Source organism: Opisthocomus hoazin, chromosome 17 (genome assembly GCF_030867145.1).
Source record: "Opisthocomus hoazin isolate bOpiHoa1 chromosome 17, bOpiHoa1.hap1, whole genome shotgun sequence".
Classification (NCBI taxonomy): domain Eukaryota; kingdom Metazoa; phylum Chordata; class Aves; order Opisthocomiformes; family Opisthocomidae; genus Opisthocomus; species Opisthocomus hoazin.
The window spans coordinates 8,220,758-8,238,704 of NC_134430.1; the positions used below are offsets into that span (position 1 = coordinate 8,220,758).

The window sequence follows — 17,947 nt, forward strand, 5'->3', positions numbered from 1 at the left end:
CCCGCAAACCGCCGGGGCCGCTCTGGGGCCGCGGGGACGGGCGGGAGGCCCGGGCGGGCGCCGCGGGGCGGGGTGCGGGAACCCCCCGGGAGGAGGGGGGCGAACCCCGCAACCCCGCCCCTCCCGGGGCGCCTCCCGGGGTGCGGGGCCGGCGGCGCTGGGGGCGCGGGGGCCGCTCACCCGCTCGGCCCGGCCCAGCCCCCGGGCTGGCGGAGCGGAGCGGTGCGGAGCGGTGCGGGACGCGCGGCGGTGGCGGTGGCGCAGGCGAGCCCCGCCGGGGCCGCCGGTATTTAGGGCGGGCGCTCCCGAGCCGGGCGAGAGCGGGACGGACGGCGGGGCGGCAGGTGAGTGCCGGCCGCGGGGCCGCGCCGCCGGGGCGATGCCGCCGCCGCTGGGCCCGGCCGGGGAGGGGGGGGGGGCGGTCGGGGCTCCCCCGACGGGCTGGGCGGGGGGGGCAGGAGGCGGAGGCCGGGGCCTGCGGCGGCCTCGCCCCGGGGGGCGGCGGGGGCTGGGGCGAGAGGAGCCCCCGCTCTGGCATCGGCCCCCCGAGCGGCCGCGGGCGCCGGTCCTGCGGGCTCACCCCGGCGCTGGCCGCTCTCCCGGGCAGTTCGGGGGCTTGGGTGGATGCTGCCGGTCTCTCCCCCCGGTGCAGGGCGGTGCCGGGCGAACGGAGGGACCGCTGCGAAAAGGCGAATTTCGGTGGCTCGCCCCGGGGAAGGCTTCGGGCGGCCGCGGCTGCCCCGGCGTCGCCCCGCGCCGTCCCGGTTCACGCAGCAGCAGCGGCCCGGGCGCGGGGGTGACCGCAGGTCCCCGCCGTCCGGTGCTGGGCGAGCCCACAGCCCCGCCTGGCCCTGCGTCCCGGAGCCCTCGCCCTGCCCCGCTTCCCGGCCTGCCCGGCTGCGAGCCCCGATGCCCAGGGCAAGCCCGGCGTCCTCTCCCGGGGGCCGGCGGGCTGCCACCGCGTCGCGGGCTGCAGCGAACGGCGAGCATGAACCGCTTTGCGGGGTGAGCTCTGCCCAGGACAAGCACAGCCGGCACTGCCCTGCGGTCACCCGGCGGCCCTGGCTTCTCCAGGATGCTGTGGGATGCGTGAGACCTGGACAAGGGCTGCAAGGAGAATAACGTGTCCCCAGAATGACGGTCCCTTTCCCAGTCGTGAGCCTGACGGAAACCCCGAGGAGGAGACTTCTTTCGCCAAGCTGAGCGGACAACTGACTTCAGAGTGGTGGGAAGTGCTTTGCCAGTAACTATAACTGCCTCATCGCAGGAGCTGCTGTCAATGGAGTGTTAAGCAGATTATTCCAGGAAGCAATGGCTGGGGTCTGCGAGGTTTCTCAAGACAGATTTGCTTCTGTTTTTCATGTTCTCCCCAAAGTTAAGGTGACATCGTAACAAAGGACTTAGGCCGTACATCGTGCGTGTTTCTCTAATATTAAAATTAACAAACATCGAACTGATTGTCAACCTGCTGCTTTTCATGTTGCCTGTAACATTTTTTGGTTTTCCTATTTACCCCCAGATCCTGATGGTCTCAGAGTAGCATCCTCAGCAGTCGTCACTCATCCGTTTTTCCTGAGATCACATATTGTTCTGTCTCCTTTGCAGCTGATGGTCCCTCCCTACAACACGCTTCTGATGGGCTGGGAGGAGATAGAAATCGAGCACGTGTGATGCACACATGTGAGTAAATGGCAGAGAATAAGGAAATAAATCGAATCTTCTCTGTGGTGTGAACCATGCCGGTGTGCAGCCTTCTTAGAAATCTGGCAAGTATATTTCTTAAACCGAGACACATCAAAATGCAGGAAGATGTGAGGGGCCTGACTGCTTTCAGTGTCTTGACACAGAGGAAGCATGATGGCAGCACACTGTCCTCACCTAAATGCAGAACAAAAAACAATGGCAAAGCTAACGCTCTTCTGGCGTGCACACAGCAAGGCAACGCAGTCATCTTGGAGCCGTTTGCCTGGCTAGAGCTGTCCTACATACGGCTCTGAGGGGAACCATCCTGACATAAAAAGTTAGCATAAAAAATTGGCTGGTCTTCCCTCTGCCTTTTGAGTGAAGATTCCTTTCTGCCCGCTTGGCCACGCACTCGGAGATGCGCGCAGAGAGGGGCACCCTTCGGAGTGCGCCCAAGTTGTGATCCCCCCTCCGTGGTCCCCAGAGCTGCAGCGCAGGACTCGTCCGGGACGTTCCTTCTGTCCGTCCCGCCAGCTCCCCACCTGCCCATTACCGACCCCGTATGAGCACAGAGACATGGTGTGGGGGGAATTTAGACACTGTACCATCTCTGAGCTCATTGAAATTGGGGTGGCTAGGGGAGTTTATTCTAAACCAGGGGAGAAATAAGCATCATAAGCCATAAATACTGTGGTCAGAGCAATGACTGTTCATGTTCTTACTTGCCTAGGTTTCTATACCTGGAGAACTCTTAACAGGTCACACAAGGCAATGCCACTTCATAGTGCCTTACAAATGTTCACGAATAAAAGGAACAAGCATTGTATGTCAGGGGACCTTGTGTCTCTGTCCTAGAAAGAGAATAAGGTGGCAGAGGAGTATAATAAATTTCAGTGAGAGAGGGGGGTAGAGAATTAGTAGGGAGCAACACTCAGAAAGTCAGGGATGTGAAAAATGCTGCCGGGGTTGGTGCAGTCTATCAGGAGAACATTTTGGTACAGTGCTCCTGCCTGGCGCAGTCCTGGGGAGTTCCTTCCTCCTGTTCATGTTCTGAACTGGTGGAGGCTGGGGGCTCTGGTGCCCCGGTGTCACCCAGTGACGGTGGTTACAAGCAGCTGTGTCATTCCTCACCAGTCTGTGGTTGAAGGCAATAAACATTATCTTCATTCCTCTGCCCCTTTGGAGCACCACAGTACCACAGCGCTGAGTCCTGAGCCAGCTCCGGATCTGAACCGTGGTGTTCTGCAAAGCTTGCGCTGCCTTGGGTTTTTGTTCGTTTTGAATTGGCCAAGTTTGCATTGTATTGCAGTTGAAGAAAATTCTTGTGTTTTGCAAGATTTTACACAGGGTGGACTTACCTAATCCATTTTGCTTCCCCAGTGCTGAACCGGTTACTGGAAATCACATTCCAGAAAGACTGTTTGACCTGTCCTTAAAGACTTTCTGTGACGGAGATGTCACAGTGTCCCCAAGCAATGCTTTAAGAGTTTCACTAGCCTTACCATCTGCAAGGTTTTCCTAATGGCTGGGTTTTCCTTGCATCAGTTAAACCCCTCTCCTTTCAATTATATTAGTCACAGCCGTGAGGAACAGACTATTCCTTCCTGTTCTGCAGGAGGCTTTCACGCGTATAAAGGCTGTTGAACATCTCCTTCAGCTGTGTCCTTTCTGGCCCAGAGATCCCTCCCTGTTCATTCAGTTTATTCCCATACATTCTCACTGCTTTCCTCTGATCTCTCTGTGTGGGGTCTGTATCTTCTTGGAGCAGTGCCCAAAGCTGCACGCAGGGCTCCCGCTTGGCCTTGTTCAAGGTGAACAGAACAACATGCATTTGAGGTTTTGAGGTAACTATTCCTGGTTACAAGAGTTCCGCCCAAGGTCTTTGCCATTTTGCCAAGGTACAGTGTCACTGGCACTGCTGACAGTGTGTGTTGGTCCTACGCTATGCAGAGCTTTTGCCTAGCTGGTTACTCTCCACCACGCAGTAGGGCAGCTGCTCGTTTCTACTTGAACTAAATAGCTTGCTCTTATTTTTAATCCTGTTCCCTAGGATGCTGGAACCCCTCCAGTGTCATTTGACGGCATGAAGCGGGCCATCCACTTCATCACCCAAACCATAACTGAAAGTTCCAAATAGTGAGCCTCTTTGTTCCCATTACAGTAGAACTGCTGTGGGTTTCCTTCTGCATGTGTGGAGGCTAAATCCATGTGTGCTTTCTGACACATCTAGCTGCCAGCTCGAGGTCATTCAAGAAAACGTTGTTCCTGGTTTCTTCCTGAATTGCCTTCAGGAAGTGGAAATAGAGTGCATGAGTGCTTCATCCGAGAAGTGTGAGACCATGTTTCTGCAAATGTGCATTTTGAATTTATTTGCTAGGTGAGGAAGTGCTGCACGACAAGTCCATGTGCTGCCTCCTGAACCTACCTCACTCTCTATGTGGGCAGTAAGGGGGTAGGCTCTGATTAAATGGCTGTAGTTAGGCAGATCAGTTCTACCATCATAGCTTGTATTTTTCAGGCTTGACTGTTTATTTGAGTGCAAGTATTAGCACATCAGCCAGTGCTTTCCAAACCCCACTACATGCAAAGCTGAAGAATACTTTCTGGAAAAAATGTAATTCTTCTTGACTTCTGGACTGGAGAAAAGGTCAGGCAGGGTAAAATGGCTAAAGCGTAGAAGTGAAACTTGGTGCATATGGATGGCCCTGAGAAATCCTAGGGGACCACTGTGTTTAGAGGGGAAGTCTCATGGGAGTGGCTGAGCATGCGGAAACCAAGTTAAATAAAGCATCAGTGGGTGATCTGCAGAGCGCAGTGAAGTGCTGAACTGAGCAAGAATAGTTTGGATGAGACTTGTAAGAACTTTTCCAGCATTTATCATTATAGCTGATTTTTGAAAGTGCCAAGGTTTGAGCTCTATTGACTGAGGAGGAGTGTGGCCAGCAGGTCGAGGGAGGTTCTCCTTCCCCTCTACACTGCACTAGTGAGGCCCCATCTGCAGTACTGCGTCCAGTTCTGGGCTCCCCAGTTCAAGAAAGATGAGGAGCTACTGGAGAGAGTTCAGCGGAGGGCTACGAGGATGATGAGGGGACTGGAGCATCTCTGCTACAAGGAGAGGCTGAGGGAGCTGGGCTTGTTCAGCCTGGAGAAGAGAAGGCTGAGAGGGGACCTAATAAATGCTTATAAATATCTCAAGGGTGGGCGTCAGGAGGACGGGGCCAGACTCTTTCCAGTGGTGCCCAGCGACAGGACAAGGGGCAACGGGCACAAACTGAAGCAGAGGAAGCTCCAGCTGAACACGAGGAAGAACTTCTTCCCTCTGAGGGTGACGGAGCCCTGGCCCAGGCTGCCCAGGGAGGCTGTGGAGTCTCCTTCTCTGGAGATATTCCAGCCCCGCCTGGACGTGGTGCTGTGCAGCCTGCTCTGGGTGACCCTGCTTGGGCAGGGGGCTGGGCTGGGTGACCCACACAGGTCCCTTCCAACCCCAACCATTCTGGGATTCTGGGATTCTGTGAATGCACTGGGCTTTTCTCGAGCAGTCAGTATGAGCCTAATTCCCATTGCTCCATTGAATGAATGCTGACATTTTTTTGACTTAAACATAAAGGAATTAGAACATCCTTAAACACTTGGAAAAGCCCCCAAGTCTGAAAACAGTCTGGAGGCACTCTGTAGGAAGCTGTAACAGTGATTCCCCATCCTTTTCTAAAGGGCTCCAGTACTTCAGGGCAGGTACTCAGGAGACCCCTGACTGATCTCCTGTCGCTGCTCCAGCTCTCCTGCTGTCCACCACTGCATCCAGACTCCAGGCAAGGTCGATAGGTTCAAGTTGGGCTTTAAAGTGCTGAAGTCACTCCAGGCTTCCTTTGCAGGTACCAGAAATGTGCACCACCATAAACAGGTGGCCAGGACAAGAGGGAAAAGTCACCTCCGCAGAGGGAGCCTGAGATGGTTGGCCACTCTTCAGACATCAGATGTGCCAGGTCAGGCCTTCTGCATCCGTTAGACCATCCAGATCGGAGTCAATGTCACTCTGCTTGCCCCAGATGCCTCCTTGCAGGCACTTGGACACAGTCTGCATTAGAATCTTACACCCCACTGTGTTTCATTTGCCCTTCCAGTTCCACTTATTATATGACATGGAATAATAATGGGAGAGGAAGCGTGAGAAAGAAGAAGTTCATTGGAGATTTTGTGTTGTGCATGTTTGTCATCAGAGACTTTGGGGCTGAGGGAGTCTAGATAATGCCAGAACAAAGTGCTCTAGCCCCTGCTCCCTCCAAAGCAATTATCGGTAACGTACCGTTGAGTATCTTTTTGCAGTCTAGTATTTGCCAGCATCACTGCCCAATAAATCCCAGCCTTTCGCTTTGGTAAGTAATATTTAGTTATAAGGTGTAACAGCAGTTGTAACTTGGTAGTTAGGAGGTGATTAGATAGCTAATACATGTTGGCTGTGTATAAAGGCAAGAGAGAAAAAATATCAATACTTTCTTGAAAGCTGAGTAAAACTAGAAGGTGGGGAGAGACGAGAGAAGGTGTTAAACATTGCCAATATTTGATTGCCAATTATCACAACTGCTTATTTAAAATGGGAAATGTTATGTATACAATTTATCATATAAAGCACTGCTCTCTATATCAAAGAAACAAAATAGACATACCTGATTTACTTTGAAATAGTCACAATAATTCTAGCATTCGAGATTTAGTTGTGCTGCATGAGCCATGCTGGAGTGAACATGTGCAGTGTCACGTCTGTTTCTCGAGAAACGTGAACTCTTTTGTACCAGCTCCCCTTACAGCCAACGAAGAGAGATGCTCAGCCCTAAGGGGCTCAGCTGCCTGTCGGGGCTGACCAGCTCTGACTGAGGTTTAGATGTCGGAGTAGACTGCAATGAACCCCACCTTCACTTTGTTATTTTGTGATGTGTCACTGAAGTAGGGGGCAAGGAGAGGAATGTTGAAAGTGCTCACACTACTGATTTTATAACCAGTGGAAAATGTTATATCCATAGGAAACAGAACTGATACATCAGTATAGACCTAATGTTTTATTTCCTGTGTACATATGTATTTTTTTTTCTGTCAGGTTTAGTCTATCTTATTTATAGCTTTTGCAAAATGTTGTGTATTTCAGGCAGCTTAATCCAAAGCTCGAAAACTGGTTAGACTATGGTTACTTTTGCAGCACATCCAGTCCTTTATCCTGATGTATGCAAACCTACTCACATTTCATTTTATAGATTTTACCAATTTTTTACTTTTACACAGACTCTGCCTATTCTGTGGATCTCATTTTTCAGTGCAATACACTATGGCATTGTCTTATTTTTCTCTCAGAAGCTGCATCCTGATTTGATTATGATCTATGGACTGGCAGATTGCTATAGCTTATTCTAAATGTATTTCATGATGTTTGAACAGGGTTCTCACCTCCAGGTTGGACTCCACAGATACTCTTACGCTGCATGCTTAAGTCAATTGTCCCAAATGTGCAAGAACTTACTCATATAGTTCTCCCTCTCTTGAATTCTCTGCAAAATGTGTCTTTCAAAGGCGTGCTCCTGTTAGGAGTGCCATCTGGTGTTCCTCAGCTCAGGCAGTGAGTAGCTCTGTGGCTGGTCAAGGCTTCAGCACAACAGAATATACCTGTTTTATTTAGGCAAGACACTGGATTCTACATTTAAATGAAATTGGTTACAAAAAGATGGGAGGGCAAATAGATTTTCAGTAGTTTGCTGAAATTTAGCTCTGTTGTCAATCATCCCTTTGCAGTTGCTCTGGTTGTTACCCAGCTACAAGGGGAGAGAATGAATTCTCTAATTCCTCTAACTTCTGTACGAACTTGAAGGAAATGCTCACCTTATTAAAATACATTTCGTCTTGCTCTCCTTTTTTTTTTTTTCTGTTCTGTTCAGTGAAAGAGCAAATTCTGTGTTTTCATTTCAGCACATGTGGTTTTGTAGACACCGTTTCCCTCGCTGCAGCGCAGCTCTGCAGGGGTGCACCAAAGTGCTCTCTGCCGCTGAGCGTTGTCAGAAACTGGTGCCCACTCACTGTCTGCGAGAACACCCCCGTTCTCCAGACACGGCAGCTGTGCTCCAGACGGGACAGAACCAAGTCACCACTCCGTGGCCACGCCGGACTGACGTCCCCGGCGATGCGTGGCGGTCTCTCTCCGTGTCCAGAGTCCACATGATGGCACCCGGTCATAACGAGTGTCCGCGCCCTGCGGCCTCCCGCTGGCAAACCTGCCTGCCCTGTCGCAGTCTGGCGCTTGGTTTCTCCTCCAACTCAACCAGGCTAGAGAGCCTCCCCTGCTGCCTTGCCCTCGCTGTGTTAGTGTAACTGCAGAGCTGGAACGCAAGGCATCTTTCCAAAAGAAGTGCCTGGTTTTATGTAAGGACCCTGAACTGTGTAGCTGTCCCAGTGGTTATCACCAACAGCTAAAGCATGTTCTCTTTTCACGTGGCGTATGTGCCTCGCTCCACCTTCCAGACTCTGAACTGAGCTTTCCGCTAAGTTAAATAGCACTGCACTCTCTAAAGTTGTCTCCCCATTTAAATACTCTTTCCTGTGATTAAGTTATCGTTCCTTCTTTTTGATGAACTAAAAAGAATCTCTCCAGTCTCTCCAGGATATCAGGACATTACTACCCATCTCCTCACCTCTTGGACTTTCCCAGGAACCACTGAATGTGTGGACACAGGAACTGCCCAAAAGGTGCCTCCCCTGTGCAACCTTCGGTACTGTTGGAGGTGTGTAAATGAGGGACGTGGTCAGCCCAGATCACATCTAGGGTAGAGAGCGGCAGTTGCAGAGGACAGTCCTGGTCTCTGGTGGTCCTGCAGTTAGGAGATACCATTCTCTCCCCACTGGCTACGGAAGTGGCTCTCTTGACTGCACAGCTTGCTGCGGTTGCATCATCACTGTCAAATGCCTTCCCTCCACGGTCACTCTGTGCCTCGGTTTCTCATCATCCTCACTGCACGGGTCTAAGTTTGCCCCATCCTCCCTTGACTGCCAGACCTGCATGCCACTCTGGGGACGGTAGTGTGGATCAACCACAGGGTCAGCAGTGTGGATAAACTACTGAGGACAGTAGTGTGGATGACAGTAGTATGGATAGACCACCAGGACAGCAGTGTGGATAAACGAAGGACAGGTTTGGCCTCTGCTGCTCCATGCTGTTCCTGACTGCTCTTTTAGGAAGCCTTGCCTGCAAGCATCCAACAGAAAGCTGCAGTTTGCACCAAGCTATGCATTGTATGTCACATGTGCTGCGCTGTGAAAACCTCACTCTGCTAGGCTGTGACATCACCTTCAATTTATTTCAGGTACTTTGAACTGAAAAAATACCCACAGCCCATGGCCAAGGGCACCAAGTGAAGCCCAAGAAGAGATGGGCCAGGGACAGTACTGATGCGGACAATTCGCCTGAAAGGATTTCCATCTTGAGAAGTGTGGGTGAAGAACCTGCCCTGCCCTGCCTGGTGGGGTCCAGAGGGATCACGGGGCTGATGCCTTCAGCGCTGCAAACGTAACTTCAGGCACCACAGCTAACGGCCTGCAATAACGCAGACTTTAAGTTGCACATACTGAAGACAGTAATACTATCTAGAAGTGATGACATCATCAGGTTCTTCTCTGTACTCGTAATGCTCCGGAGATCGTGTAAACTCTGCCTAGGAAACGTCCCACTGGGTGATCGCTCTCAGCTGAACATGCCGGATGGCATCGTCCTCCTTCTGGGCTCCCGGGGTCTCAGGGTGTGTGTCTATGCATTTGTGTTCTGTTTTTCTTAATATGCAACTATATGTATGACCTCGTACTGGCCTTAATTTAATGACTGCTTGAGATTTAACGTTATTTTTCTTTAGTGTGTGTAGTTTAAGCAAACAATTTTTTTTTCTTTTTTTTTTTCCAACAGGAAAATCATTCACCTCTATTCAGGATTTCTTCTGGAGTAAAAGGTAACTCAACTGAAATGCTAAACTATTGGGAAGACATTAATTTTAGCTAGATCGTAACTAATTTTCATTACATCCTAATATACTAATTCTAACTAGAGTCCCATCACTAATTTTTTTTATTATATCAATGGTAGCGATCACCAACTGACACAAATTACGTAACGGAGTCTCTAAAACAGGCATTGCAGGGAAGTACATTCAATGAGACTTTAAAAGGTAGATTAAGAGTCCCTGATTCCTAAACACATATGTAAGCATGTAACTTCGTGTTCTCAGCAGTCCATTGAATTTAATGATTATTTATAGCATATCAAGTTGTATCATTAAGCGGATGCCTAAGTCATTGCAATACAGGGGCTACAGATCTTAAGAAACTCTTACGACCATCCTGTCTGACCTTGTGCACATCTCCAAGCAGAGCACTGCCTGAAAGTTTCATTCACAGACCCCAAGAGCTTCCAACCAGCTGAAGTGGATCACAGTTCTATTTAGATACAACAGTGTTTGTTTTTTTTTAATTTTGCATATTTACTGTTCCATATGTTATACTGCATAGTGGCACCTTACTGCTTGTAAGGGAAGGATTATTTTGACTAATTATTCTGCACAAGTCTACAGCCCCTGGTGATAATTTAGCACATGGGTAATATATTTTCAGCATAGTGAACACCCAGGATAAAGCTCTAAGTAGGGAACAAAAACTCTGTCAGGCCTACGCACTCTCATAATCTGTTTTAATCTGAAACCAATGAGTAATATTGACTAGCTGCCTTGCACGATTTTTGATACAGCTCTGACAGATGCTGCCCTGCCAACGAGAATGGATAAGAGCTGCTCGGTGTGCTATAAGTATTTCTTGGTAAAAGTCTCACAATCATAAGACTTTATCTGTATGCGCAAGTGCAGGTTTTTATGAAATTTAAGAATATATGCTACTTAGGGTTTTGAGGACCCAGGCAGAAATCCTAAAAGATGTGTCTCTGTCATGGGGTTTAGAAACCTGACCTGGAATTACTGTTGAAAATTACTTTCGGTTCTGATAGCCTTATGTGTGGGGCAGGAAACAGCCAACGAACCTTTTCTCCGTACATGATAATTACCTGACTTGGAGTATTTTTTTAAGAAATGGGTTCTTTTCCTTTGGTGATCACATCAGAGGAAAACTTCATTTGTTTATAAAAATTAATTCAGTAACTCAGTGTCTGTAGAGGCATTGTTTGGTTTCAGCAAGGCTTTCTCCCAGTGTCAGGCTGTCCTGTTTACTGGTATGTTGAAGATTTATAATTCATTTGAACTCTAGACTAGATCATTTGACCGAAAATACCATGTTTCACATCAGATTTTCTTTTTTCCACAGTGACTGATAGCTGTTGGAAGCAATAGGACTACTAACGGGCTTGTTCACGTACAGGTGGGTGGGTGATGTTAATTTTATTTCACATGACTGGAACTGTTCTAACACGGAACAATGGCTGATTCTTGCAATATATGGGAAAGGCTCGATACCACTTTTCTTGGTAACTGAAATCAAGACTGGACTTGGCTGTTTAAGTAATACAGCCATTGTCTTTAATATTGCTAATCAGTCTGTCTGATGTTTCTGGTTTCGATTTTCTCCTGCGCGGGATGTGTGATCAGCGCAGTGTTCAGGTAAAGAGATTTCTTAGGCTGTAAAAGTGACAGCTCTGAAGTGAGCTCTTACTGAGTCAGAGAGTTAAAGGGATTGTAATGGTATGGGGGAAAAACCCAGAGAAGAAAAGGGAAATTTCTCACGGAGAAACTAGATTAACTTTAGCATCCCTGTTCACTAAAGACAATTTGGAGAATGTTTACAAGTGGAACCTTTATTTGCGGCCAAAGTGAACAACAACGAATCTTCGCTATTAGACAGTGCTCAGCTAAAGAGTTTGATGCAACTCGGGCTCCAAAGTGCAGCGGTGTCATCAAGCGTGTTCAGCCTCTACTTAAAACTGCCTTTGCACCTGCCAGCTGCAAGACAGCTGCTCTGGTACCAGTTTCCAGAGATCTGGGTAACTGATTATCCGTGAACCTGATGTCTGCACCTGGCCAGTTTGCATAAATTATAATAAAGAAGAGTGTTACTGTACACATAGCAAATACGGTGTTTTGGGGAACACTCAAAAAGCTTTTGTAGAGGTAATTTATGCATCATAAATCTGTTATAGTATTTAAGAAAAGCTGATGAGTATATGGATTGTTTGAAGTCCAACTGATACAATTACTTCGACTCTCAAGAGACTTTTGACAAGGCCCTTTGCCAGAGACTCTTAAAAAAGTTAAAGAAGGCTCAGACTACCCAACATATTAAGCGATCTGGAAAGTACATGAGCAGTGGGGTGATGACATCTGCTGATGAAACAAAGCTCTTCAGGGTAATAAAGACATGGACTGACTGTGCAGAGTTGCAAAGAATCTTAGTTAAAAAGTGGGAGAAGTAATATAACACAGATAGATGCAAAAAGTGAGCAAACATGAAAAAATGCTGATGTTATCACTCATGGCTTTGGAACTATATTAATTGGGACTGTTCTGTGGATATGTCAGATCAATGCTATGTAACGACTAAAAAAGCAAAGCAAATCTCAGGAATCATTAGAAAAGAAATTGAGAAGAGAACAGAAAATTCCATTATGCTGCAGTGTAAATCTATGGTGTATGCACATCTTCAATCCTGTTTGTGGTTCTGGTCCCTCTTTCTTAAAAAGAATGTATCAGAGTTGGGGAAGAATCAGAAAAAGGCAACAGGGTTGAGCTGAACATACAGGTCACTGATGGAGACAGGTGGCTGGATTTGATGGACTTTGGTCACTGGCCATTCTTACATTCAAAAATTATTCTAAGTTGAACCTTTGCTCAGTGTCACAAAAACAGTCATTAGGAAGAGAGGTTAGCCTTCCTGGGGGAAAAAAACATCAACAAAGTAGTAGTCTAGTTTGAAATATGAAACTCTTCTAGGTTCCCTGATTGGAAAAATGTACCTCAAAAGAAAAAGCTAAAAAGCATCTCTAAAAATAAGTTTGACTTGCAGAAGATGGATGTTTATAAAAAAATCAAACACGCAAAACCAAAAAGTGTTGTTTCTTATGTTAGGACTCAGGAGCTCAAAAGAGGCTGTTTGACATCAAAATGTTAAGTGTTTCATGACATCAAAATGTTAAGTGTTTCACATAGAATATATGATGCTCTTGCTCCACAGATTCCTAATGGAGTGACTCTCAGTTCTGTGCCAGGTGGCATGAAACCGTACCAGTGATGACTGATAGATGCGTTTCTCCTCGATGGTTGGGAGGAGGCTGGCCTAGTGATTATCTTCTTGGAGAAGTTCAGCGTCTCTCTTTTTAGCCCTCACAGGATGCTTCAGAGCTGTTTGTGACCCATATTCAGGATCTCTTTCAAGAAAGCTTGGGCTGGCATAATGTAAGCGATATTCTGGTACTCATGGGTGGATCTGATTGAAAGGTCTCAAGGAAATTTGTCTTAAGATATTTTCTTCAGGTTTGTAAAGATTTCAGGTTACACTAGGTGAATCTAAAGAGTATGGAAAGCCTGTAGATTGTATACTATGATACCTCAACTTCCACAACTCTTGTATCACCATTCCGGACTAAAACATTAGCTTTCTTTTTCCAGATCCCCTAACCAGTCTATTCTTCCTCTCTGAGGGAATCTTCACTCCGCAAGTCTTTACAGTCATTGACCACGTGCATGATCACGAACATCTCAGTACTTGGAACATGCTGTGAGCTTCAGCACCAACACATTGAATTCTGGTACCCACTACCTGACTTCAGCATTTGAAGACTGAATGTTGAAGAGAAAATCTGAATAGTCTGGAGGAATAAATGAAAACTGAGCTCTGCATTTTTCAAAAAGAGGTCTTGATTTACAAGTCTGGCAGAAATTATGTTTATGGAAGGAATCCAGACAGTATTGTTTTTTATCTTGGGTACTCTACTAATAAAATGTCCCTTATAAATATCAAAAACATGACATTCAGCTTTTAGAGAGGAAAAAAAAATATGCTTGAGAACAGCTTTGTCCCAAGCACAGGGGCATCAATTACATGCCCAGATATTTCTTTTTCCGCCTGTCACTCTTCAGTATTGGTCTATGCAGCTTTGCAGAACATTAGTTCAGAAAGGAGGTGTGAATAAAAGATAATAAAGAAGGATTTAGTTGCCTGCAAGATGAAAATGAAAAGCATGTAAATTCCCACCAGTTCTAGTACTGCTTGTGTTGCCATACACCAGAATCCTGTCTGGATGATTATGTTAACATTTTACTTTAGCAATGATGTCATTGATGTGACGTGATGGAACATCTAGCTTAGGAGAGTATCTCATCCACTGTGTAAGCTGAACTTTTCAACAAGTTAATATTTCTTCAGTGCTGGACTCTAGTATGAAAAGTTCTATTTCAGCAAAAAAGTAAGCATCTTTCTTCACTGCCTCAGGAAGATTACACTGGAAAGTGAAAAGCGAAATCGGAGCAGACGATGACTCAGTATAACCATTCAGCAGAGCTCTTTCTCCAGAGCTCAGCAAATAAGTCATTAAATTTCACTGAAACACCACTGGCTTTGGATGAAAGGACACTATTAGGGCTGAAGATTTCACTGTCAGTCCTTCTGTCGGTTATAACTTTGTCAACGATCCTTGCAAACGTTTTTGTTGTTATTACAATTTTTCTGACTAGAAAGCTCCACACACCTGCAAATTACCTCATTGGCTCATTGGCAGTGACTGATCTTTTAGTGTCTGTCCTAGTAATGCCCATCAGTATTGCTTACACTGTCACCCACACGTGGGCCTTTGGCCAGGTGTTGTGTGATATCTGGTTGTCATCAGACATCACGTGCTGCACAGCCTCAATCCTTCACCTCTGTGTTATTGCACTGGACAGGTACTGGGCTATCACCGATGCTCTGGAGTATGCCAAACGCCGGACCGCTGGCCGAGCGGCACTCATGATTGCCGTGGTCTGGATGATCTCTATTAGTATTTCTGTGCCACCGTTTTTCTGGAGGCAGGTGAAAGCTCATGAAGAAATTGAAAAGTGTGCTGTGAACACAGATCAAATTTCCTACACAATTTATTCCACTTGTGGAGCTTTCTACATCCCAGCCATACTTCTCCTAATATTGTATGGTAGAATTTTTGTAGCGGCTCGATCCAGGATTCTGAAGCCACCCTCATTATATGGGAAGCGTTTCACTACTGCACACCTGATTACTGGCTCTGCTGGGTCTTCCCTCTGCTCCATTAATGCTAGCCTTCATGAAGGGCATTCCCATTCAGATGGGTCCCCAATATTTATCAATCATGTTAAAATAAAACTTGCAGATAGTATCCTGGAAAGGAAAAGAATTTCTGCTGCAAGAGAAAGGAAAGCCACCAAAACTTTAGGCATTATTCTGGGAGCTTTCATTTTCTGCTGGCTGCCTTTTTTTGTCATGTCCCTAGTCCTACCAATCTGCCAAGATGCTTGTTGGTTTCATCCCATCCTACTGGACTTTTTTACATGGTTAGGTTACATAAACTCATTGATCAATCCAGTCATTTATACAGCTTTTAATGAAGAATTTAAACAGGCTTTCCAAAAACTAATACATTTCAAAAAGTGTTCGTCTTGAGCCTCTCCTATTGCGTTACTGACCCATGTGCAATCTTGCAGCCTCCCTGGAAACTTTCTGTGCTTTTATTCCTAAGGTACGGAGTGGTATTTGCCATCTCTGCTGCTTACCTGTGCTGTGCATGTAACTGGGAACTTCTTGCCAATTTGGTACTTTCTGTCTGGAATTCTACATCCCGTAACAGAACTTGTCTGTGGTCTCTGCAGTGATCGTTCGTGTATGTAAGATCAACACATGAAGTAAGCTTTGTAACTAGTGATGGAGCGTGACCCAGAAAGCTGAATTTGCACAATGAGATGACACATATTATCCAATTCCACCATGCCCTCGTAACCTGATGGGAGGAAAATGTGTGCCTGTTTGTACGACGACAGTATTTCTTCTGTATATTATTAACAATTTTTGTAGGCTGAGAAAGTTTCTGGAGAACAAGATCTGATGTCTACATTTTCTATGGCATGTATCCTATCCATCTGGAATTGATGAAACCTGTAACTTTTTCAGAAGCTGTGTGACACAGGCTGACTATAAGCAGCAGGGCATAGAAGGCATAGCGCATATGGAAGTTCTGTGGATATTTCACAAATACTGCATTTGAAGCTATGCTTACGGTGAACTGTAGAAAGAAGACAATTTATTTGGAATAATTTCTACACATTTTATGATGAATAGAATAGCCAGTGCAGGAATACTACAAAATAAATAGCATGAAAATTATTGAAAAGTACCTTGATCTTATATTTCCATTATTTAATCTTTTGCATGCACAAACTGAAACAGGAAAATATGTTTAGTGCCAGTATGGAATGACTGGAACCTCAAAAAAGAGCCAGAAGGTTCACTCCTTGGTGACAAGAAATGGGGACTCAGAGACAAGAGAATGAAGTGACGTATGAAGGAAAACTGTCTTAGTAATTGAGGTTGTTGGGGTGGATGTGACATTACTGTCTCTGGAAGTCTTTAAGAACTGGTCAAACAAACATCTGTCAGAGATGACAATGTCAGGACCCTCCTCTGGGGCTGTCAAGAGTGGAGCAGGTCCCCTCTGACCTGCACTTCTCTGTCCCTGGGATTATTTCCCCCATTTGGCAGGTGGGAAGCTGGCACATGGAGATCTTGGTTGCAGTCTCGGACAGGACAGCCCACCAAGTGGTGCAGTCCAAATTTCATTCAACTTTTTAGAGTCTCTGGGCTTTATACAGCAGAAGCATCACATCCACACTGCATATAAGCGGCGTGCACTGCTTTGAAAGAGTTATCCCATCATCCTCCTGACTGCCCTTCCATCTCTCAGCCTGCCTGAATTCATCTCCACCATCCGCCACTGTAGCCATCGCACCACACTCCACCACAGCCCAGGTCCACCACCGTACTTCAGCCTCTCCTTCACATTTGCTGCATAGTCTTGCAGCTTCCTCCTGTTGCTGGTGCCTCTGCTGAGGGCTGGACCATAAAGTAATGCCCCAGGACCACTCACATGCTGCAGAATCAGGCAGAGCAGTTGTGTAGGTCACAGAATTGTAGTCCTTTCTCTCGCAGTACACATCAAGGGCAATTAAGAGTTATCCCTGTTTGGGACCCAGCCCCTCTTCCTTCCCAGGAGTGATCGGATCTAGCTCAGTCCAGCTCAAGGGATTCTGATGGTGGCACTACCTGGCCATGTCCACACTGTCTGCTTCCAGAGTGTGTCCAGAGTGCCCACTGGCAGGGGTGGTTCTTTTGCCTGTGCTCACTCCTGAACTGTGCTTGTGCATTTCGTGGTGGTGTGCGAGATGGCACGGCCACAGCCATATTGGGCAAGGCAGGAGCCATTAACTAGTGCAGACAACCTGGTTCTCACACCTGAGGCCAGGCCCTGGCACTAATTAATTTGCTGTTACAGACATAATGTGTGAGGAAGTAGTGTACAACTTCAAGCTCCAGGCTCCCTTCTGGGCTGCCATCCCTGAGTCCAGGCTGCTCATACCTTCTACCATTGTGGGACAGACGGCATGGCATTGCAAGTCCAGTGTTGGTCTGGAGGTAGCTGAGGTATGTAGGCATCTCAGGAGGTTGGTATAAGCACCTCAGTCAGCCACTGAACTCATGTGTTTAAAGAGCTGATGTTGAAAGATAGGCTTTTTGCCCCTGGGTCCACATCACTGGAGCTCTTTGCAACCTCCACCAGCTGTACAAGGATTTGGAGGAGCCTTTCTGTTTGACATATTGACACAGCAAGACAAGCCTGCTTTTAAAACGACCCAGCAGTACTGCTGGCAGTGGCTGACCCCCAGAACAAAGAGCACCCTGGAAAGTTTCCTGCAGCCTTACAGCATAAGGACTAGTATGAGGGTGTCGATGACGTGACATCCCCTCGTTCCCTCAGGAATCCTTTCCTGTCCCAAACAATTTAACCTGGAAGACAGCCACAGCCTGGAGAGCGTGTACCTCCAGGAGTCACGGGATCTCTGCAGACTTTTTTTTTTGCACTCCAGGCAAAGGCCTGGGTGTATCTGAAGTTTCCCCTCCTTTCCCCTAGATGCTGTTTTCATGCTGTCCATCCTGCCTGCCCCCTGGGCTTTCGAGACCCCTTTGTCTGCTGTGCTCATCTGGCACAGCCCTGTGAGCTGAGGGGCCCAGGGCACAGGGAGGGTGT

General features: G+C 47.2%; 1 protein-coding gene across 3 annotated transcripts; it reads left to right on the top strand.

Moving 5' to 3' along the window:
- Nucleotides 1-207: 207 nt before the first annotated feature.
- HTR1D (5-hydroxytryptamine receptor 1D) lies at nt 208-16,015 on the top strand. 3 transcript variants are annotated; one of them, XM_075438147.1, is made up of 8 exons: nt 208-344; nt 1,606-1,680; nt 8,315-8,444; nt 9,024-9,455; nt 9,617-9,659; nt 11,017-11,070; nt 12,877-13,097; nt 13,311-16,015. In XM_075438147.1, exon 8 carries the CDS (start codon nt 14,176-14,178, stop codon nt 15,310-15,312), a length of 1,137 nt encoding a protein of 378 aa, XP_075294262.1. In that variant the 5' UTR covers nt 208-344; nt 1,606-1,680; nt 8,315-8,444; nt 9,024-9,455; nt 9,617-9,659; nt 11,017-11,070; nt 12,877-13,097; nt 13,311-14,175; the 3' UTR covers nt 15,313-16,015. The 3 variants fall into 3 exon arrangements, with proteins under 3 accessions (XP_075294262.1, XP_075294259.1, XP_075294260.1); XM_075438144.1 differs by having other exon boundaries at nt 8,304-8,444; nt 12,877-16,015; XM_075438145.1 differs by lacking the exon at nt 8,315-8,444 and having other exon boundaries at nt 12,877-16,015.
- Nucleotides 16,016-17,947: the final 1,932 nt, after the last annotated feature.

Coding starts and splice junctions, on each gene's coding strand:
- HTR1D (XM_075438144.1), top strand. CDS start 14,176: ATGACTCAGTATAACCATTCAGCAGAGCTCTTTCTCCAGAGCTCAGCA.